At 39.8% G+C, this 18006-nt stretch overlaps 1 protein-coding gene and 1 long non-coding RNA gene across 2 annotated transcripts in view; one reads left to right on the top strand and one right to left on the bottom strand.

Moving 5' to 3' along the window:
* Positions 1–4: 4 nt before the first annotated feature.
* LOC116309974 (myosin heavy chain, non-muscle-like) overlaps positions 5–18006 on the bottom strand; it is a 156450-nt gene continuing 138448 nt past the window's right edge. The window contains exons 7-12 of the mRNA XM_039615908.1: positions 1985–2050; positions 1808–1882; positions 1653–1718; positions 1472–1546; positions 229–294; positions 5–121 (exon numbers count right to left, since the gene is read on the bottom strand). Of these exons, the coding sequence (XP_039471842.1) occupies positions 5–121; positions 229–294; positions 1472–1546; positions 1653–1718; positions 1808–1882; positions 1985–2050 (465 nt within the window). The remainder of the gene's footprint in view (positions 122–228; positions 295–1471; positions 1547–1652; positions 1719–1807; positions 1883–1984; positions 2051–18006) is intronic.
* Positions 16076–17134, top strand: LOC120441298. The gene is made up of 3 exons (XR_005613968.1): positions 16076–16108; positions 16829–16935; positions 17042–17134. It is a non-coding gene; the product is annotated as an uncharacterized LOC120441298 (long non-coding RNA).

The following is an 18006-nucleotide window of genomic DNA, read 5'->3' as shown; positions in this document are numbered from 1 at the left end:
TGTGTTATTTATTTGTGAAAAATCTTAGACTAAGTGCAATCTTTACCTGAGCTTTGACGGTTTTCTGCATACGATCCAGCTCTCTTGATATATGCTCCAGATGTTGCAGGCTATCATTTTTCTGTAGTTTGTCATTGGGCCAAAAAAGTAAACATAAAAGTAAATAAATCAAAGTTTAAAATCCCGGTATGTCATGTCATGTTTCATTATGTCATTTTTGGCTCTTACAATGGCCATGTTCAGTGTACGTGCCAGCTCGTCCATCCTATTCTCCAGCCTCAACAGGTTGTCAGTCTGTTATGAAAAAAAGAAAGAAAATCCCAGTATGTCATGTAATGTTTCATTGTAATAATAATAATAATACATTTTATTTGAGGGCGCCTTTCAGAAACCCAAGGTCACCTTACAAAAAACACAATTAATAAAAGGAACAGTAGTCATACATTACATAAAATAAGTTAAAATTACAAAACAGAGCGTGACAACAGATAAAATCAGCATTAAAGCGAATAAGCCAGTTTAAACAGATGTGTTTTGAGCTGTGTCTTGAATACGGAGAGGGAGTCAATATTTCTTAGTGCAGGGGGAAGAGAGTTCCAGAGCTGGGGAGCAGAGCGACTGAAAGCTCTGTTTCCCATAGTAATAAGGTGTGAGGACGGAACAGTAAGATGAATAGCAGATGATGATCTGAGAGGGCGGGAAACAGTGGTGATATGGAGCAGGTCACACAAATATGAAGGAGCAGATTTATGGATACACTTGTAAGTAAGAAGTAAGATTTTAAAATTTATGGGCAACCAGTGAAGCCGCTGAAGAACTGGGGTAATATGAGCACTTAACGGAGTACGGGTTATGATCCGAGCTGCAGAATTTTGAAGAAGTTGGAGTTTATGAAGGGACCTTTAGGGAGACCAAATAGGAGGAATTACAGTAATCAATACGGGATGTAATAAAACTATGAACAAGGATGGCAGCAGCATGAGGGGTAAGGAAGGGACGGAGTCGGTTAATATTACGTGAATGGAAGTAAGCAGACCGGGTTATGTAATTAATGTGAGACTGGAATGAAAGAGTATTATCAAGTATGATGCCCAAACTCTTAACCTGAGGGGAGGGAAGGGTGGGAGAATTTTCAATGTTAATGGAAAAGCTGTGGGATTTGGTTAAGATAGATGGTGTACCAACAAGTAAAACTTCAGTTTTATTACTGTTAAGTTTGAGGAAATTGGAGGAGAACCAGGATCTAATCTCAATAAGACAGTGTGAGAGGGAGGGAGGTGGGAGGGATGAATTGGGTTTAGAAGAAAGGTAGAGCTGGGTGTCATCGGCATAACAGTGGAAATTTATATTATATTTTCGGAATATATAACCAAGAGGAAGCATATAAATAATGAATAAAAGAGGCCCCAATACCAAAAATGACAAAAAATTGTGTCATTTTTTGTGAAAACTCAGTAAGTGCAATCTTTACCTGAGTGTTGATTGTTTTCTGCATGCGATCCAGCTCTCTTGATATATCCTCCAGATGTTGCAGGCTATCATTTCTCTATAGTTTGTCATTGGGCCAAAGAAGTAAAAATATAAGTAATAAATCAGAATTAAAAATCCCAGTATGCCATGTCATGTTTCATTATGTCATTTTTTGTTCGTACAGTGGCCATGTTCAGCTTACGTGCCAGCTCGTCCATCCTATTCTCCAGCCTCAACAGTTTGTCAGTCTGTTATTAAAAAGAAAATCCTAGTATGTCATGTCATGTTTCACTGTGTTATTGTTTTGTGAAACTCATGCTTTAAGTGCAATCTTTACCTGAGCTTTGACGGTTTTCTGCATACGATCCAGCTCTCTTGATATATGCTCCAGATGTTGCAGGCTATCATTTTTCTGTAGTTTGTCATTGGGCCAAAAAAGTAAACATAAAAGTAAATAAATCAAAGTTTAAAATCCCGGTATGTCATGTTTCATTATGTCATTTTTGGCTCTTACAATGGCCATGTTCAGTGTACGTGCCAGCTCGTCCATCCTATTCTCCAGCCTCAACAGGTTGTCAGTCTGTTATGAAAAAAAGAAAGAAAATCCCAGTATGTCATGTAATGTTTCATTGTGTCATTTTTTTGTGAAAACTCACTAAGTGCAATCTTTACCTGAGTGTTGATTGTTTTCTGCATGCGATCCAGCTCTCTTGATATATCCTCCAGATGTTGCAGGCTATCATTTCTCTATAGTTTGTCATTGGGCCAAAGAAGTAAAAATATAAGTAATAAATCAGAATTAAAAATCCCAGTATGCCATGTCATGTTTCATTATGTCATTTTTTGTTCGTACAGTGGCCACATTCAGCTTACGTGCCAGCTCATCCATCCTATTCTCCAGCATCAACAGTTTGTCAGTCTGTTATTAAAAAGAAAATCCTAGTATGTCATGTCATGTTTCACTGTGTCATTGTTTTGTGAAACTCATGCTTTAAGTGCAATCTTTACCTGAGCTCTGACCATATCCAGCACGCGAGCCATCTCCCCCACCCTTATCTCTAGCTTCTGTAGTCTATCATTTACATCTCGAGGAACTCTTCGATGCTCCAGTACCACAGCTCTCTGCATCTGATCACTCTGATTGTCCTGAGGATGATGGCTGGTGTCAGTCAGAGAATCTTTGGTTCCTAAAATATAAATCCTGGTAAACTGGGTGGGAATGACAGATCTCATAGTTGGGGACTTAGTAAAACTCTGGTTTGTCTGTGAATAATCAGACATGGTTTTCTGCTCATGAGGAGTCCACTGATAGAAATACTACAAGAGTATTCAAAATACAATAAATGATCAGAGGCAATAATGAAGAGAAATGATGAGGTTAAGAAAAAATACATAGTTGGGGTAAAAATGAAGTCGGCTACGTACACGTTATGCCTATAGGAGCTGCTCAGCTATGTAAACCTGCCCCACAGTGTTTGTGCTGATGTTAATGCCAGAGTAGGTTTGCTCTTTACAACGACCCATTCATTGCCAAATTTTTGTAGACCGCATGATTTATACACCTGTGTGTGAAATCATATGAAATTGAAAACACCCAAATTAAAAGATAATGAGATATGGCCCAGTGCTTTTGTTCATACAGTGTATATGTACCAGCTAGGTGTAGAGGTAATAATTTATTCATACAGCACTGTGCAAAAGTCTTGAGCAACCACATATTTCTCTATAAGTTTTAAAGAAAATGGAACCACCAATTTTTGGGGGGACATTGTGCAAACATTCATGAAAATATATACATTATATAAACACAAAAACAGAGTTTGTACAACTCTAACAAGCTTAAAAGTCAATATTTGATATGACCACTGTCCCCACCTGACTCCTGTGTTTTAAATGCACTTTAGAACAACACGCAGCAACACTACACATCCCACAGAGCAAAATAGGTATGCCCCAGATCTGGCCCACACAATGTGCTTACATATGGCCCACACACCGCAAAGAATGACGGCCCTTTGGTGGCACAGATCTGGTTTGCCAGAGGTGCTTACACATGGGCCAGCACAAGGCCAGTTGCAGACACACTGGTGGTCGTGTGCTGGCCCATGTGGATTACCTCTGGCAACCTGATCTGGGCCACCAAAGGGCCATCATTCTTGCGGTATGTGGGCCATGTGTGTTTACATTATCAGGGCCAGTTGCAGACACACTGCTGGCCCTGTGCTGGCCCAGAACAGTTTCAGCTCTCGCCCCAGATGTCAGCCTAATGTGTACCTTAATCAAGCCATGTAATGACAACATGTGCCGAAACATAATAGTGCAAAAGTAACATGATAAAACTCTGTGCTCTATACAACATGCCACATTCACCCATTCTCCGTTCTCTAAACTGAGTGCTTCCTAACTACATTCATACACATTCACACTCTCGACATAACCTTCCGATCAGTAGGTGACCTGCTCTACCTCCTAAGCTACAGCCACACAGTGGTAAACATGAGTAAACTCACCCTCAACCTGCTGACATATGTGGTACTTTGTTATTAGTCTTTTATTTAATCATGTCTTAATTTTCCAGTTTCTATTGCAAAGTACTTTGGTGTACCTCTGGTTTTTAAATGTGCTATATAAATAAAGTTGTATCGTATTGTATTGTAAACCCTCACTAGGTTTTGGATAAAATGTGCACTCACAAACCTGTCAAACCTGCATTTGAAACGTTGGCTACCGTAGCATTATAATATTGCAACATGGCATTTGGGTCTTCTAACTAAAATAGAAAAATAGGAAGATAAATAGTTGCCGTCATTGCCAGACCTGGCCCACATCTCGTTGACATACACCCTGAAATGACACCGGTCAGTCAGAAGTGTCAGCTTGATGCCTGTTTTTTATGAGCCTGGGCCACATAAACCACAATCGGGTCAGATGTGGCATGCCAACATATAAACAGCGCCATCTACGCCAGGCCTGGCCCATATCTGGATGACATCCCACTTACCATGCCAGAAGTCAGCCAGCAGTGCCGGCTTGACACCAGATCCGGGCCAGACCTGTCTGCTATGTGGGATGAGCGGGAGGAGGGAGGTATGGGGTCTTCACACCCGTGGCTCGGTTGGGCCTCTTCCGAGGTGTGGGAGGCCCTCAGGCCTCTGTGCCTGCAACTCAGTTCACTCTGGACAGCTGGCTGCCGGCGGAGCCCGCTGGCACACCAATGTAGCCCACTCTGCTTATAGCCCTGCTTCTGCTCCGTGGCTGCTGGGTGATCCTTCGTCTGGGGCTATGGCTCCCTACACCCTCTAGCAGATCATTACATGGAGAAACCTTTTGAATACAACCGTGCTCATCCACACAGGTGTACACACGGGTGTTCACTGTTCATAGACACAAACTACACCTCTCTTGGCTGCTACCTCAAAGCACATTGGGTGCTGTCGGTCCTGCGTGCTGCACAACTTTCAATATTTAGTATTTACTGTTATTTACACTTAGCTAGATTAATGCGATGGTGTTATGTTTATTATGTTGCTCTTTTTTGTGCTTGTTTTCTCTTTTTTTCTCTAAAATAAAATAAATTACAACAACAACAAAGGTCGATCAAATGGACCAATACGACAAGGCCTTTTCTAAAATCTTAGCAATAAATGGTCATTTTGAGATTGGTCTGTAACTGCTAAGAAGAAAAGGGTCTAACTTGTTTTTTTTTAAAGGGGGTGGATATCACATTTTTACAATAAGCAGGGACTTTACCAGACACCAGTGAACTGTTGATTATGGCAAGCAGACAGGTCCCAATAGACTGAAAGACATTTTCGAATAAAGATGCAGGTAAAATGTCAAGTGAACAGGAGGATGCTTTCATTGAGGTAACTAGCAAGAGAAACATGTGAAAAAGTTTCTAAAATAACAGGCCGAGCTGGAGTAGGAACTGACAATGAAGATGCTGATGGGAAAAATTATTTTCTTACATTACTGATTTTTTTCTAACAAGAAAGAGAGAAAATTTCTACTTCCCCTATGAAGAACTGGGGGCAGCAGGTGGAGCAGGAGTAATAATACCACTGAAGGTGTCAAACAACACCTCTGGATGACCTTTGCTCTTTACAACCAGGTATGAAAAAATAGGCACCCATCGCATCTTTTATTGCATTGTTAAAAGCTATCTAAAATGGAAAGACAGGTATTATTAAAAAGATTTGTTATTAGGGGATAGATATAAATTAAAAGCATCAGAGAATTTCTCACCTGTGGAGAAATTTAAGATACGAGACTGAACCTTCCTCCAAACAGGAGACAGAGACTCGTGAAAAGAAAACTTAAAAATAATAAGATAAAATAAGATAAACCTTTAGTCCCACACTTGGGAAATTTGTTGTGTCATAGCAGAAAGTGGACAGTGCAATGTTAGAGCAGCAAAAAATAAGAAAAACAATGGAGTAGGTTAAGAAAAATAACATACTTTAAACAATAGAATAAAATACTATAAGCAATAGAATAGAATACTATATACAATAGTATAGAATACAGTGATGATCAGAGATAAAACTGTCCTCAGAAGAAATACAATCAATATTTAAACCCAAAGTAAAAACAAGGTCCAGCGTGCCTCCTTTGCTATGTGTAGGGCTGGACACATACTGGGTAAAATGAAAAGAATCCAAGAAACCTTTGGCAAAAAGGTCGGAGTCCTCAACTATAAGCAGTTTGGACAGCTTCATAGTGGAGGATAAGAAGTCACTGAACTCCAATAAGAACAAGCAGGCTGGATGGACGATACAGCACAATAAAAAAAGGATCCTTATTCCCAACTTTAATCAGCTGTAGTTCAAATAAAAGAAAATGTCGAACTTTCACTGAATGGCGGGAGAAACAGCCCTGAAATACCACAGCAAGGCCTCCTCCACAACCAAACACCTCTGGGGAGGCTAGCTGAGGACTGTATGTGTCTGTTTGTGTTTTTGTTTATCTGTTGTAGTTAATTTGATCCACCAATTCTTCTTTTTCCCCCCACTTGTCCAGGACACACTGCCTTCCACTAGTTTCCTCAGATTTATTCCAGGGTACAGTGCACACCGTGCTGAGCTATGCCACAAGAAAGTCTGGGTCCTTAGAAAATATAAAGAAATAAGTGGCTCAAGACTTTTGCACAGTATTGTATAATGTAAAACAGATTTCATAATAAAAATAGAAGTACATCTAGACAAGGTTGAAAAAAAACCCAGTGCAACCTTTATTTATTTTCTACTTTGGAATTTCCAGTTATCGGTAGAAAATCTTTGTAGTGTTAGGAAAAAATTTAAACTTTGAAAATTTGAATTTTTGCTAAAACACAACGCAAAATAATAATAATAAAAAATCAGCCTTAAACATTAAACATTGTTGATTTTAAGTTGAGGATATAATTCTGTATGAAATATTAATTAATGACTTTTCTTTTGCTTCAAAATAACAATAATAACAGTAACAATAGTAACATTAAACCAAACAATTAGTGACTTCTGTGACCCAAACGCCTTTTGTCTTAGCTTACCTTTTCCGCAATTTACACTAGACTGTCCGTAGATGAAGAGTATACAGAGCCAATGTATCTTTAGCAGCACAAATGCTCTTAGTTTGTCCTCCATTGTCGTGAAGGAAGAGGGGGGGAAAAGCTGAGATCAAAATCCAAACACCTCAGATCCAATACCAAACAAAACCACTTCGATCGTTTTAAGGATAATAATGCCCAGTCTCTCTGAATAGCTTTTAACTTCTTGATTGTGAAGGCGGACTGAACGCGGTTCCCTGATTCCTTAAGTTGTCAGGGGTGGGGAAACTCCAGGCCTCAAGGGCCGGCTTCCTGCAGGGTTTTAGATGACACAGCTGATTTAAATGGTTAAGTTACTTCCTCAACATGTCTTGAAGTTCTCCAGAGGCCTGGTAATGAACTAATCATTTCATTCAAGTGTGTTGACCCAGGGTGAGATCTAAAACCTGCAGGACATCGGCCCTTGAGACCTGGAATCATCACCCCTGCCTTAAGTGAAAAACCACAAACCATGAGCTCCACTGGCTTAGTGTAAAGGAACTGTTGTTTATTTTTTTAAATAACATGGTAAAAAATGCAGGAGCCTCGTACTTCTCCAAGATAATTTCCAAAGAAATACAGAATCCTATATTGGTCTTTGAAAAACATTATTTCCCTGCAATGACTGCAATGACCTGAGATGTTTCCTGGATAGATTTAATGGTATTAGAGAAAATATTACTCAAATAGTGCCTTTAGTCATGATCCCAGCATTATGGACTCTATTCACCTGGTCTCTGTGGAAGATGTTTCTGAAATGACAGCTTCTAGGAACATTTATATGATATGAAGAATTGTTATATAGTGATATATAGTGCACATAAGATACAGATGAAACAGTCTTAAGCCGCTTTTCTCCCTCTGAGGCTGTCACCAAAAACATTTCACATCAAATGATCCCAAAAGGTGTGTGTACATGTAACACGCGGCGACACTAAAGCGGTCGCGCCAAAACGTCACGCTAAAAAGAAAGATTCTTTAAAATACAAGGGGGAGCAGGCGAGTCAGATACCACGGGCACAGAGATGAAGCAGGTCTCATCAGAAACAGTTTATTACTAGGCCAGGGAGCACAAATAAAAACACCCTTAAAATGTATGGAATAAAATGTTATCTACTAAAACTACATAAAACAATTCTAAAACCCGTAAAACTACTATTTTCTACATTCATTAAAAAACCCCTGCTATAATTATGCCACATGTTCATTATGGGTCCATCAGCAGGCCAGGAAGTTCTTCTTTAAAGCAGAGTCCACGCCAGCCTCGTCTTCGGCAGACAAGAAAGAGCCTCCCATCTTCTTGTCCTTCCGCTGGCCCATCACTTCCCAGCCTGGCTTGCGTTCTGCACCCGAATCCATCATGCGACCACCGCCACAGCTCCCCTTGCGTCGGTGTCCTGTAAAATAACAACTAGGGGCCAGAACAATGGTCCCAGAAGCAGCCCTGGCTCATGGCCATGGCGACCCTCTCCCAATCCAGCTGCACCCAGTAGACACCCTACTCACAAATGCAGGCAGAGGTAAACCTCTGCCCTGCTGCCAATCACACGCGCTGTCTCCCACTGTCGCCGTGTCACGCTGGCCAGCTAGCACTAACCTTCCAGTCTGGGGCCTCTCTCCTTCAGTGCTCAGCTAGCCTGCTTTTAAAAGGTCTTTACACAGCTGATAGGCCACCTCTGGACACACCCATGCCTCAGCAGGTGGTCCCTATCAGCTAATTTGTCCCATGTGCAGCCAGTCCACAGTGGATAAAAACCATGTCACATAAAACACTAAAAACCATGCAATAGAAACAGAATAAAGTAGTGATGGGTAGGTGAGGCCTCGTGAAGCGTTTCAGCACATTCCCCAAACTGTATGGATACTGTGTCGACACAGTGTTGCTGTTTTGCTCCATACTGACACCTGCTGGACCTTAAATATCATTGCAGGCAACTTACTTGAGACTCACAACAGACACTGATTCAATGACCTAGTTATATTATACTTTTATACTTGTATACACTGTAAGGTATTGTACTTTCCATGGAATCATTTTATATATTTTACATTGCAAATATTGTAGAAGTCTTTAAAATATACTGTGAATTACATTAAGTGAAAATTAAATGGAAGTATCGTGAATATAATATTACCCATTTAAATGTAATTGACTCAGAGTTTATTATAAATTTCTATTCAGAAAAATAAGTTTATCCAATGTTTTTGCATTCAGTCTATTGCGGGTTTTTTTTTTTTTTTTGACACCATTTCCCCAGCTTTGGAAAACTCACAGGCACAGATGAAGCTGGGGTACACAAAAACTGTAAAGCCAGGTGGAAAAGGTTCTGATAAGATGTCTTCCTATTCCCCCAGTACATTAAAGGATCCTCTGATCTCGGAATGTTTCTCTCCGACACTCTCCACAATACTAAGGGGTTGGCAGTCCTTTATAATAAAATTCAGGACTGCCTGGTCCAGAACAGTCTTCCTAGATGCTTGATTTCAAAATAATAAAACACATATTAACAACAACAAAAAAATGATGATAAAGCTGTTCAATGTCAATATAGGCCTACTTGTGTTCATTCTCGGTGTGTTTGTCGCCTCATTTTCACGTTTGGCTCTGTAATGCCTAAACACTGAGGAGGTGCTTTTGTTTGTGTAAGAAAGCTCCGCATTACAGATGCGACATTTAACCTGCATAAAATGAAATAAATAATTTACACTGCAAGTCACATTGCTGTTTTTCCTATTCCGATAGATTACACTGAAACAAAGACAGACAAACTATTTGCAGTTAAAAGATCAAAATGATCCCACACAGCAGAAACATTTCTTTTTCTTTCGAGCTCCATTTTGTTATGGAGAGAGATGTGTATTTTTATTTATCTTTGGGAGAGTAATTTTGTGTTTTTTTTGGTGGCGACTCGTTCCGTTGACAGATGCGGATGCGGTACCTTTTAAACACAGTTTGGCGCGTTGGCACTGAGCGATACAGCCGCTGTATCGATCACGTGACTTTTTCTTAAAGCGACGCACGCACCGACACAGGCTTCACTCTGTGAGCTTGGTACAAGCGTCGGTGCGTCAGTGTTGCTGGACCCATCACTAGAATAAAGCCACGCAAATAAAATGACACTCATAAATAAACACTAAAAATCAGAATAAAAACAATATACAAGATAAATACAAATTTCCACTGTGTGACATACACACTCCTTAATTTTATTGTTTGGGGGGTTCGGTTTTTTTGTTTGTTTATTTGCATGGGTGCTAACTCAAATGCTAACTCAAATAAAACTCCCTGAGCCCAGCTGATATTTTACTCATATTTATGTTTCCTGAAATCTTTGACTCTATTGGTCCCTCTGTGGTCTCTAAGTTGCAGTTTGCTTTCAGCCTGTATCCCCAGCTATTTTTAAAACACTTTTCCAACAACTTTTCCAACTGGTGACAAAGAATACAAACTGAAAACAAACTCGAGACTGTCTCTGCACCACCGGGCAGAACATGTTCCCTCTAAGCCTGAAGGGAAAAAGAAGGAACACACACATGTAAAGGAAGCACTGAAAACATGCGGTTATCCGAACTGGGCGTTCATAAAGTCAGCAAAGAGGCACAGAAAAGAAGATCAGACACCAGCGAGGGAGGATAAGAAAGACAGACGCAACAACGTTGTCATCCCCTATGTAGCCGGTGTATCAGAGAAACTCAGGAAAGTTTTCTCCAAGCACGACATCCCAGTGTACTTCAGACCCAGCAACACACTCAGACACAAACTGGTTCACCCGAAAGACAAAACTCCAAAACACAGACTTAACAACGTGGTGTATGCTGTACAGTGCAGCGAGGAATGCCCAGACCTCTACATTGGAGAGACCAAACAGCCACTTCACAAGCGCATGGCACAACATAGAAGAGCCACCTCCACAGGACAAGACTCAGCAGTCCATCTGCATCTTAAGGATAAAGGACACTCTTTCGAGGATGCCAATGTTCACATATTGGACAGAGAGGACAGATGGTTTGAAAGAGGAGTGAAAGAGGCCATCTATGTCCACTGTGAGCGACCATCTTTGAACAGAGGCGGTGGTTTACGACACCAACTGTCTGCCATCTATAATCCAGTTTTGAGTTCCCTCCCCAGATGCCTTAACGCCCACTCACATCCTGGGCCATCTGACCTCAGGAATTCACATGACAAGGTGGGGCCAGTTTTCACAATGGGCTCACCCGAAACCCTGGCTGATTAGGTCCCACACCCGCTTTCACACCTTGGCGCATGTGATTAGAGGATCACCAGGGGTCCTTTGTCCCTCCTTGGGGGATACTCCCACTGGGTTTAAATCTGGGACTCTCGGCCATTTGACCTTAGAACTGAAGAAGCTTCTCGGATGAGAGGTGAAACGTCTTCAAGCAACTTAAAGAAGTCCAGGCGCTTTTCTTTGCAAACTCCTTTGACTGTCTCTGCCCACAAGCTATAGATCTATCTCAAAGCTTCCTTGGATAAGCAAAATATTAGAAAAGCTTGTTGGGACACAATTAAGGGAAATTTTGGAGACTCACGATTTTCGTGATAACTTTACAACGTTTAGTCTGCTGTCAGAAAGTTATATTTCTTTGAAGGACCCCTTGTTAAAGTCTTAAATTGCTTTTAATAGCTGTTCATTCCTTTTTTTTTCTTTTTTTTTACTGGAACTCGGTGGACCCTTTGAAACTGCTGGCCATCAGATCTTGATCCATAGGTTAAACCACATGGAGGGACTTCTGAGTCTTGGGTCCGTTTACTTCATATTATACTGAGAGAATGCTTTTGCGTTCGGTGGTCTAGTTGTAGTCGGGTGTTGCTGCTCTGTCATGTGGCGTTCTACAAGGTTCTAGATTAGGTGCTCTATTTGTCAGTACTTTTAAAATAATTTCTCATGACTTGTATGTCCATCACATTCAACTTTACTCCTCTTTTAAACCTCACAAACTCATTAACTCATCCATTTTAAATGAATCCCTTAATGCAGTCAGTTGTCGGATGGCAAATACGTTTTTACAGTGAAATCTTGACAAGACAGACAATTTAATTATTTCTTCTGGACTTTAGTGCCCAAAACAAACAGCAATTGCAGTCTGTTTTTATCCACTTTATAAGCTTAAGTGTAAAATGTGGGGATAAATTTCATTCAGTCTCTAAGATTTGATCTTCACTTGAAGTCTCTGCCCTGCTACTTGTCCACTTTCTCTTGTAGTGGGTTGTTTTTGGTTTTTTGGGTTTTTTTTTAATAATTTATTTTCTACTATAAAGCATTTGTGACTTCTGTTTTTCTTCCTTTTCCCACAATAGAAATAAAACTTACAACTTTACTATTACGAGAATATACAGCAAAAATGATTATATTATTAAATCACTGATTTATTAATACCTTAATTAAACCAAATAAGGATATTTAATCATTCTCATTCTCTGCCAGTGGCCATTTCCTGTCACAGCCGTACAGTTTAACACTACAATCAGGGAGGTCAAACTCATTTTACACTTGGAGCCACATTTATTTTATTTATTTATATAGCACTTTTAATTACAACAATGGTGTTGACCAAAGTGCTGTACAAACATGTGTTTTAAGATAGGATTTAAAAAGGTTGAGGGTAGGAGCCTGTCTAATGTGGAACGGCGAATCATTCCACAATTTAGGCACCACAACCGCAAATGCACGATCACCTCTAAGAACCAGCCTCGACCTTGGTGTGGCCAAGAGCAAAAGATCACCCGATCTAAGAGCTCCAGGGGGCATATAAGGCTGTGCACATACAGTGTACTTTAATCTTAAGTTGTCCAGACCAGAAAAAAACCCTTTCTGTCAGTGTAAATAAGTTTAGCTCCACATTTAGTCCCTGTAATATCTCAATATAAGAAAAAAAGTGCAATTTCAGCTGGATGTGTGTGTTTTACTACATGTTAAAGAAAGGCTGTTCTATTTAATGAAATAAATTTAAAAATCACTCTTTGGGCAAAATAAAATGTGTAAAATTATAGAAAAGGGTTTGGTAGCACTTTGTCCTGACTATTGTGCCATTATAAAGGAAAAATATATTTTAGATGTCCTATTTTATTGATTGATTGATTTTTACTTTTTATTTATTTATTTACTTCTTTATTTTATTGTGGATACATTGTAAACAACTGAAATTTCTGTTACAGAGAGTGGAAAACACAGGAACCTTTCTGTCATTTAATTGTTCATCTATTACTTGGTGTAGTATGTTTGCTCCACAGTACTGAGGCATTACCTACCTGTGTATGATGATGACATTAACTAGAGAACAAAAGAGCATATCCAATATTTTGTCAGAGACATGTCAGCCTAACATTAGATAAACTTATTTTAATATTACAAACACTAAGACTACTATCCAGAATTTGTCTCTTACACCTCACATGTGCAGATCTGACTGGGGTCATCAGCTGGATGGAAACTGTCCCCTGGGCCATACACCGCCTTTAAATACATAATTACAATAGAAAAAAAGAGTATGAACACATATACTTTATATTAAACATATGGCTTTCACTACTGGGAGAGACAGCAGAGAAACAGCATCTGAAACAAATGTTATGTGAATTCACTTACCAGCACACACTGGGCAGCAGGTGGGCACTCCATCCACACACACACATCATACACCCAGTGGAGTCTGCAAACTGGCTTCAACCCCCCATTAACACAAAAAGAGGGAAAACTGACTTATTGTCAAGCTTTTCCTTCTGTGATTATATATTTCATTATTCTATTTACCTGTACATTGAGGACGTACTGTCCTCATTGTACAGGTACAATATTAAAAGCCCTAAATCAGGGGTAGGGAACTTCAGGCCTCGAGAGTCGATGTCCTGCAGGTTTTAGATCTCACCCTGGGTCAACAGACCTAAATCAAATGATTAGTTCATTACCAGGCCTCTGAAGAAGGCCTGGTAATGAACCGGGGGGGGTTCTGTTTTTCGGGGGGTTCTTTTTGGTTTTTTGCATGGGTGTGCTGAGACAAGTGTGTAAAGATATGAGGTTTAATCTTCAGAAGTTGTCTTTTTATTTATTTACCTCTATAAAGCTGTTTTGAGTCAAAAACACAATCTCCAAAAGTTGAATCTGTTCATCTGGACGTAGCGTTTTGTGGGAGAAACGTTTCGTCACTGAGCGCGGAGTCAAGGAGGCCATTTACGTGAAAAGGGAAAGACCATCTCTGAATCGAGGAGGGGGCCTAAGGGTACATCTTTCGCCATCTTACAATGCTCTCCAAAAGTTGAATCTGTTCATCTGGACGTAGCGTTTTGTGGGAGAAATGTTTCGTCACTCATCCAAGTGACTTAACGTTTCTCCCACAAAACGCTACGTCCAGATGAACAGATTCAACTTTTGGAGATTTACTTTCCTGGATGATTGAGAATGCATCAAGACATCTTACAATGCTGTGATTGCAGCCATTCCCCAACTCGCTGTGAATGGTACTCATGGCCATTGATCAGTGTTCTTTGATCAGTGGGTTTTGGTCAGTGATTGTTGATCAATGGTCATGGGAATTTGCATAATTATGATTAAGGAACTGACCTCAGAGCCCATTGTTCCTTCAGTGGGCTGGTTTCAGTCATTATGCAAATGTACTGTTTATAAGGTTTGGGGAAACCTGCAGTCAGCTGAGACTGAAGAAGTCACTTGGATGAGTGACGAAACGTTTCTCCCACTAAACGCTACGTCTAGATGAACAGATTCAACTTTTGGAGATTTACTTTCCTGGATGATTGAGAATGCATCAATAGAATAAACTTACTTACTTACAATTACTTACAGTTTTACTATTGAGAGAATCTACAGCAACACAATTGCACAATTATAAATGGTTTATTCTTCCCTTAATCACAGCAAGTATTTAAGTCTATTACAAAAAAATACACTCATTCTGAAAAGAAGCAAATGTTCGGGTACTTCAGCTTTGAAAGTCAACTCTCTGACTTGCCTCTTGTATTTTAACCACTTCTCTGCTGACATCCAGTGGCCATATTCAGTCATGACTGAAGAGATAAACGCAATATAACCTTTTTTGATCTGGTTTAAGTGTTTTGTTGATATTAAATGAATATTCTAAGTTATTAAAACACACTAATACGATTGAAAGCTTCTAGGAACATTTATATGATATGAAAAATTATTGTTATATAGTGATATATAGTGCACATAAGATACAGATTAAACAGCCTTAAGCCGTTTTTTCCCCTTCTGAGGCTGTCACCAAAAACATTTCACATCAAATGATCCCAAAAGGTGTGTGTACACACTCCTTAATTTAATTGTTTAGGGGGTTCTGTTTTTTTGTTTGTTTATTTGCATGGGTGTGCTGAGACAAGTGTTAAAGATGTGGGTTAATCTTCAGAAGACGAACAGCTAATCCCTTGTCAGGGTCTATTAGTTGTCACACATTAATTGCTAATTGAACAAATCCCGCAGGGACGAGCTGTATTGCAAAAGAAAATGTTCAGAATCTTTTAAAAAATTCTAAACTATCTCACAGCCTGAAATTGATACACCTATGTATTACCATCCTGGACCTAATGTACTAAACAAAATGATGTTCTTGTTATGCTCTGTAATACAGGAACAAACTGACAGTTGAGTTTACCAGACACAATGTCTATAGAGGTGAAGAGAGTCTCAGCCTCAGAGTATCATACAAATCTCTTGAATTCACTTGTGACCCCAGTTGCTGACCTCATTGTCAGGTTCCTGTCATCTCTAATCTCTTTGGAGTTTTCCTCTTTGGCCAGGTAAGCCACGCCCTCAGCCTTTAGCCTCTGAGCTGGCATTTATCCCCGGACACACATAAGCTGCTGTCTGCTTTTTAATGTATGTGGGAGGGCGGTGTCAATGTGTGTGTATGTGTGTGTTTTACCTGTTGCTGCCATTTTTTGTATTTCTGAAAGCCTCAGTTTGTCTTTCTGAATCATGTTTGGTGGATTTGGGGTTTTGAGACTCAGACATGCCACGTCCATCAGAAGTCAGGAGGATATGCAGACTGACCCACTAGCTGCAGAGGATTTGACAACAACAGGTCAGTCAGCGAAGTTTAGCAAACAGTGTTGATGGCTGATCAGTCTTGATCTATAAGACAAACTCTGTTCAGATGAGTGTGTAAAGGCAGGCTTCTGTGTGTTTATTTTACTTCATATAAGCGGTAAAGTTGTTATTTCAGTGGGATGTGCTCACAGATCCAAACAGTTACTCAAGAGCATCGCAGACCCACAGTCAAACTATTTGGTGGTATAGTAAACAAGGTCAAACGTCTAAACTTACATTTGTAAGGCAGAGATGCTGCTAAAAAAATCAAGCTATTCCTTAAGTCTGATAGAAAATTGGGAGTTGTTAGTATTTCTGATATAAGACAATGTAATGAGAACACTGAAGAATAGTAAAAATGCATTCTTTAGAAAACCCCTGATACAAGAGGCATGTGAGTATTACCAGCACTGACAGAGTAGAGTTAAGATTACACGTCTGCAGATGAACTGGGCATAAAAGTAAGGAAAGCATGTTAGACAATCATGGAGCTAAGAGGAATAGTAGGTTATTATTACTAGTCCACTCTTTCTGATTGAAGAAACCACAACTGAAAACCAATTTAATAAACTTAAATGGGATTTATAGTAGAGTGTATTTGTGTTTGGGTATCATGTCACACTCTTAACTTAAAGAGAATAACTGAATGTGAAACACTAATAACAATGACTATGTTTAGTTAATTGTTTTTTGCTCGTTCTCTGCCTTGACTCAGGCAGAACTGGCTCCTGAGACCTAACCCAGGAATGGCCCTCACTGGACCAACTGCCAGGGCTCCAGTCTGCTCGCTGCTGGTTCTCTTGTATCTTCGTACAGTCACAGGTGCAACCACCTCACAGTCAAGCCAAAAGCTTAAATTACAGGTCACACTTAATGAAGCTTTAACCCCCCGTCTATGTGTTTAAGTGTGTGTTTGCGTTTGGTACAGGAATGTCAGGCTGGGGTGGATGTTTGGACGGCCAGAATGTATCTGCAGCAATCAAAGAAAACACAGTTTGGGGAGAGATTGTTGCTGAGTTAATGGCTGACACCACAATGGAGGGAGTGCAGTGGAGCCTGAAAGGAAAGGATGCACATTGGTTTTTCTTGGATGGAAGCAACATCCGGCTCAACACGTCAGCTGACCGGGTGCTTGACAGAGAGGTAATGGCACTGATAACTGAGCTGTCTACAAGGCAGAAATATGTAGATGTGTAAATTACTTTTTGTTTTGTTGTAGAAGCTCCAAACACAATTTCATTGTTCTTGACAATGACAATAAATACTTGAATTGAATTGTAGTAGCCTTGAGCGACGCTAAGGAGACTGTATTTGGAACAAACACATGTTGAACCTCACTATCTCCTTCTGGCCCAAACCCAACCTCTCTTACTGTCATCCTCTTACATCATGGCAACTGTTAATGGGTCAACTAGATTATCTCCCTCTCTCTCAACCCAAGAAAGTCTTTCAATGTGCTGATCACTCATTTAAAAAGAAAAAATGAGATAAATTACTTCAGAAGAAAGAAGCTATAATATTTATAATACATATAACACCAACAATTCTGAATTTAATAAACATAAGGAAATGGGTTGATGTGTGAACAAATGACATGATAGCATCACACAGTTGCTGCAGATTTGTTGATTGTACATGTATGATATGAATCTCCTGTTACACTAAATCCCAAAGGTTCTGTGTTGGATAGAGATCTGTTAGCTGTGGAGGCCATTTGAGTGCAGTGAATGCACTTTCATATTCAGAAAACTAATTTGAGATGATTTTAGCTTTGTGATATAGTGCATTATCCTGCTGGAATCAGCCAACAAAAATAGGTATGCTGTCGTCATAAAGGGATGGACATGGTCAGCAACAATACTCAGGTAGACTGTGACATTTAAACAATGATCT

The sequence above is a fragment of the Oreochromis aureus genome, linkage group 7, assembly GCF_013358895.1.
Source record: "Oreochromis aureus strain Israel breed Guangdong linkage group 7, ZZ_aureus, whole genome shotgun sequence".
Classification (NCBI taxonomy): Eukaryota; Metazoa; Chordata; class Actinopteri; order Cichliformes; family Cichlidae; genus Oreochromis; species Oreochromis aureus.
Note: the sequence above shows the minus strand (reverse complement) of the source record. Positions and strands in the feature narration are given on the sequence as shown.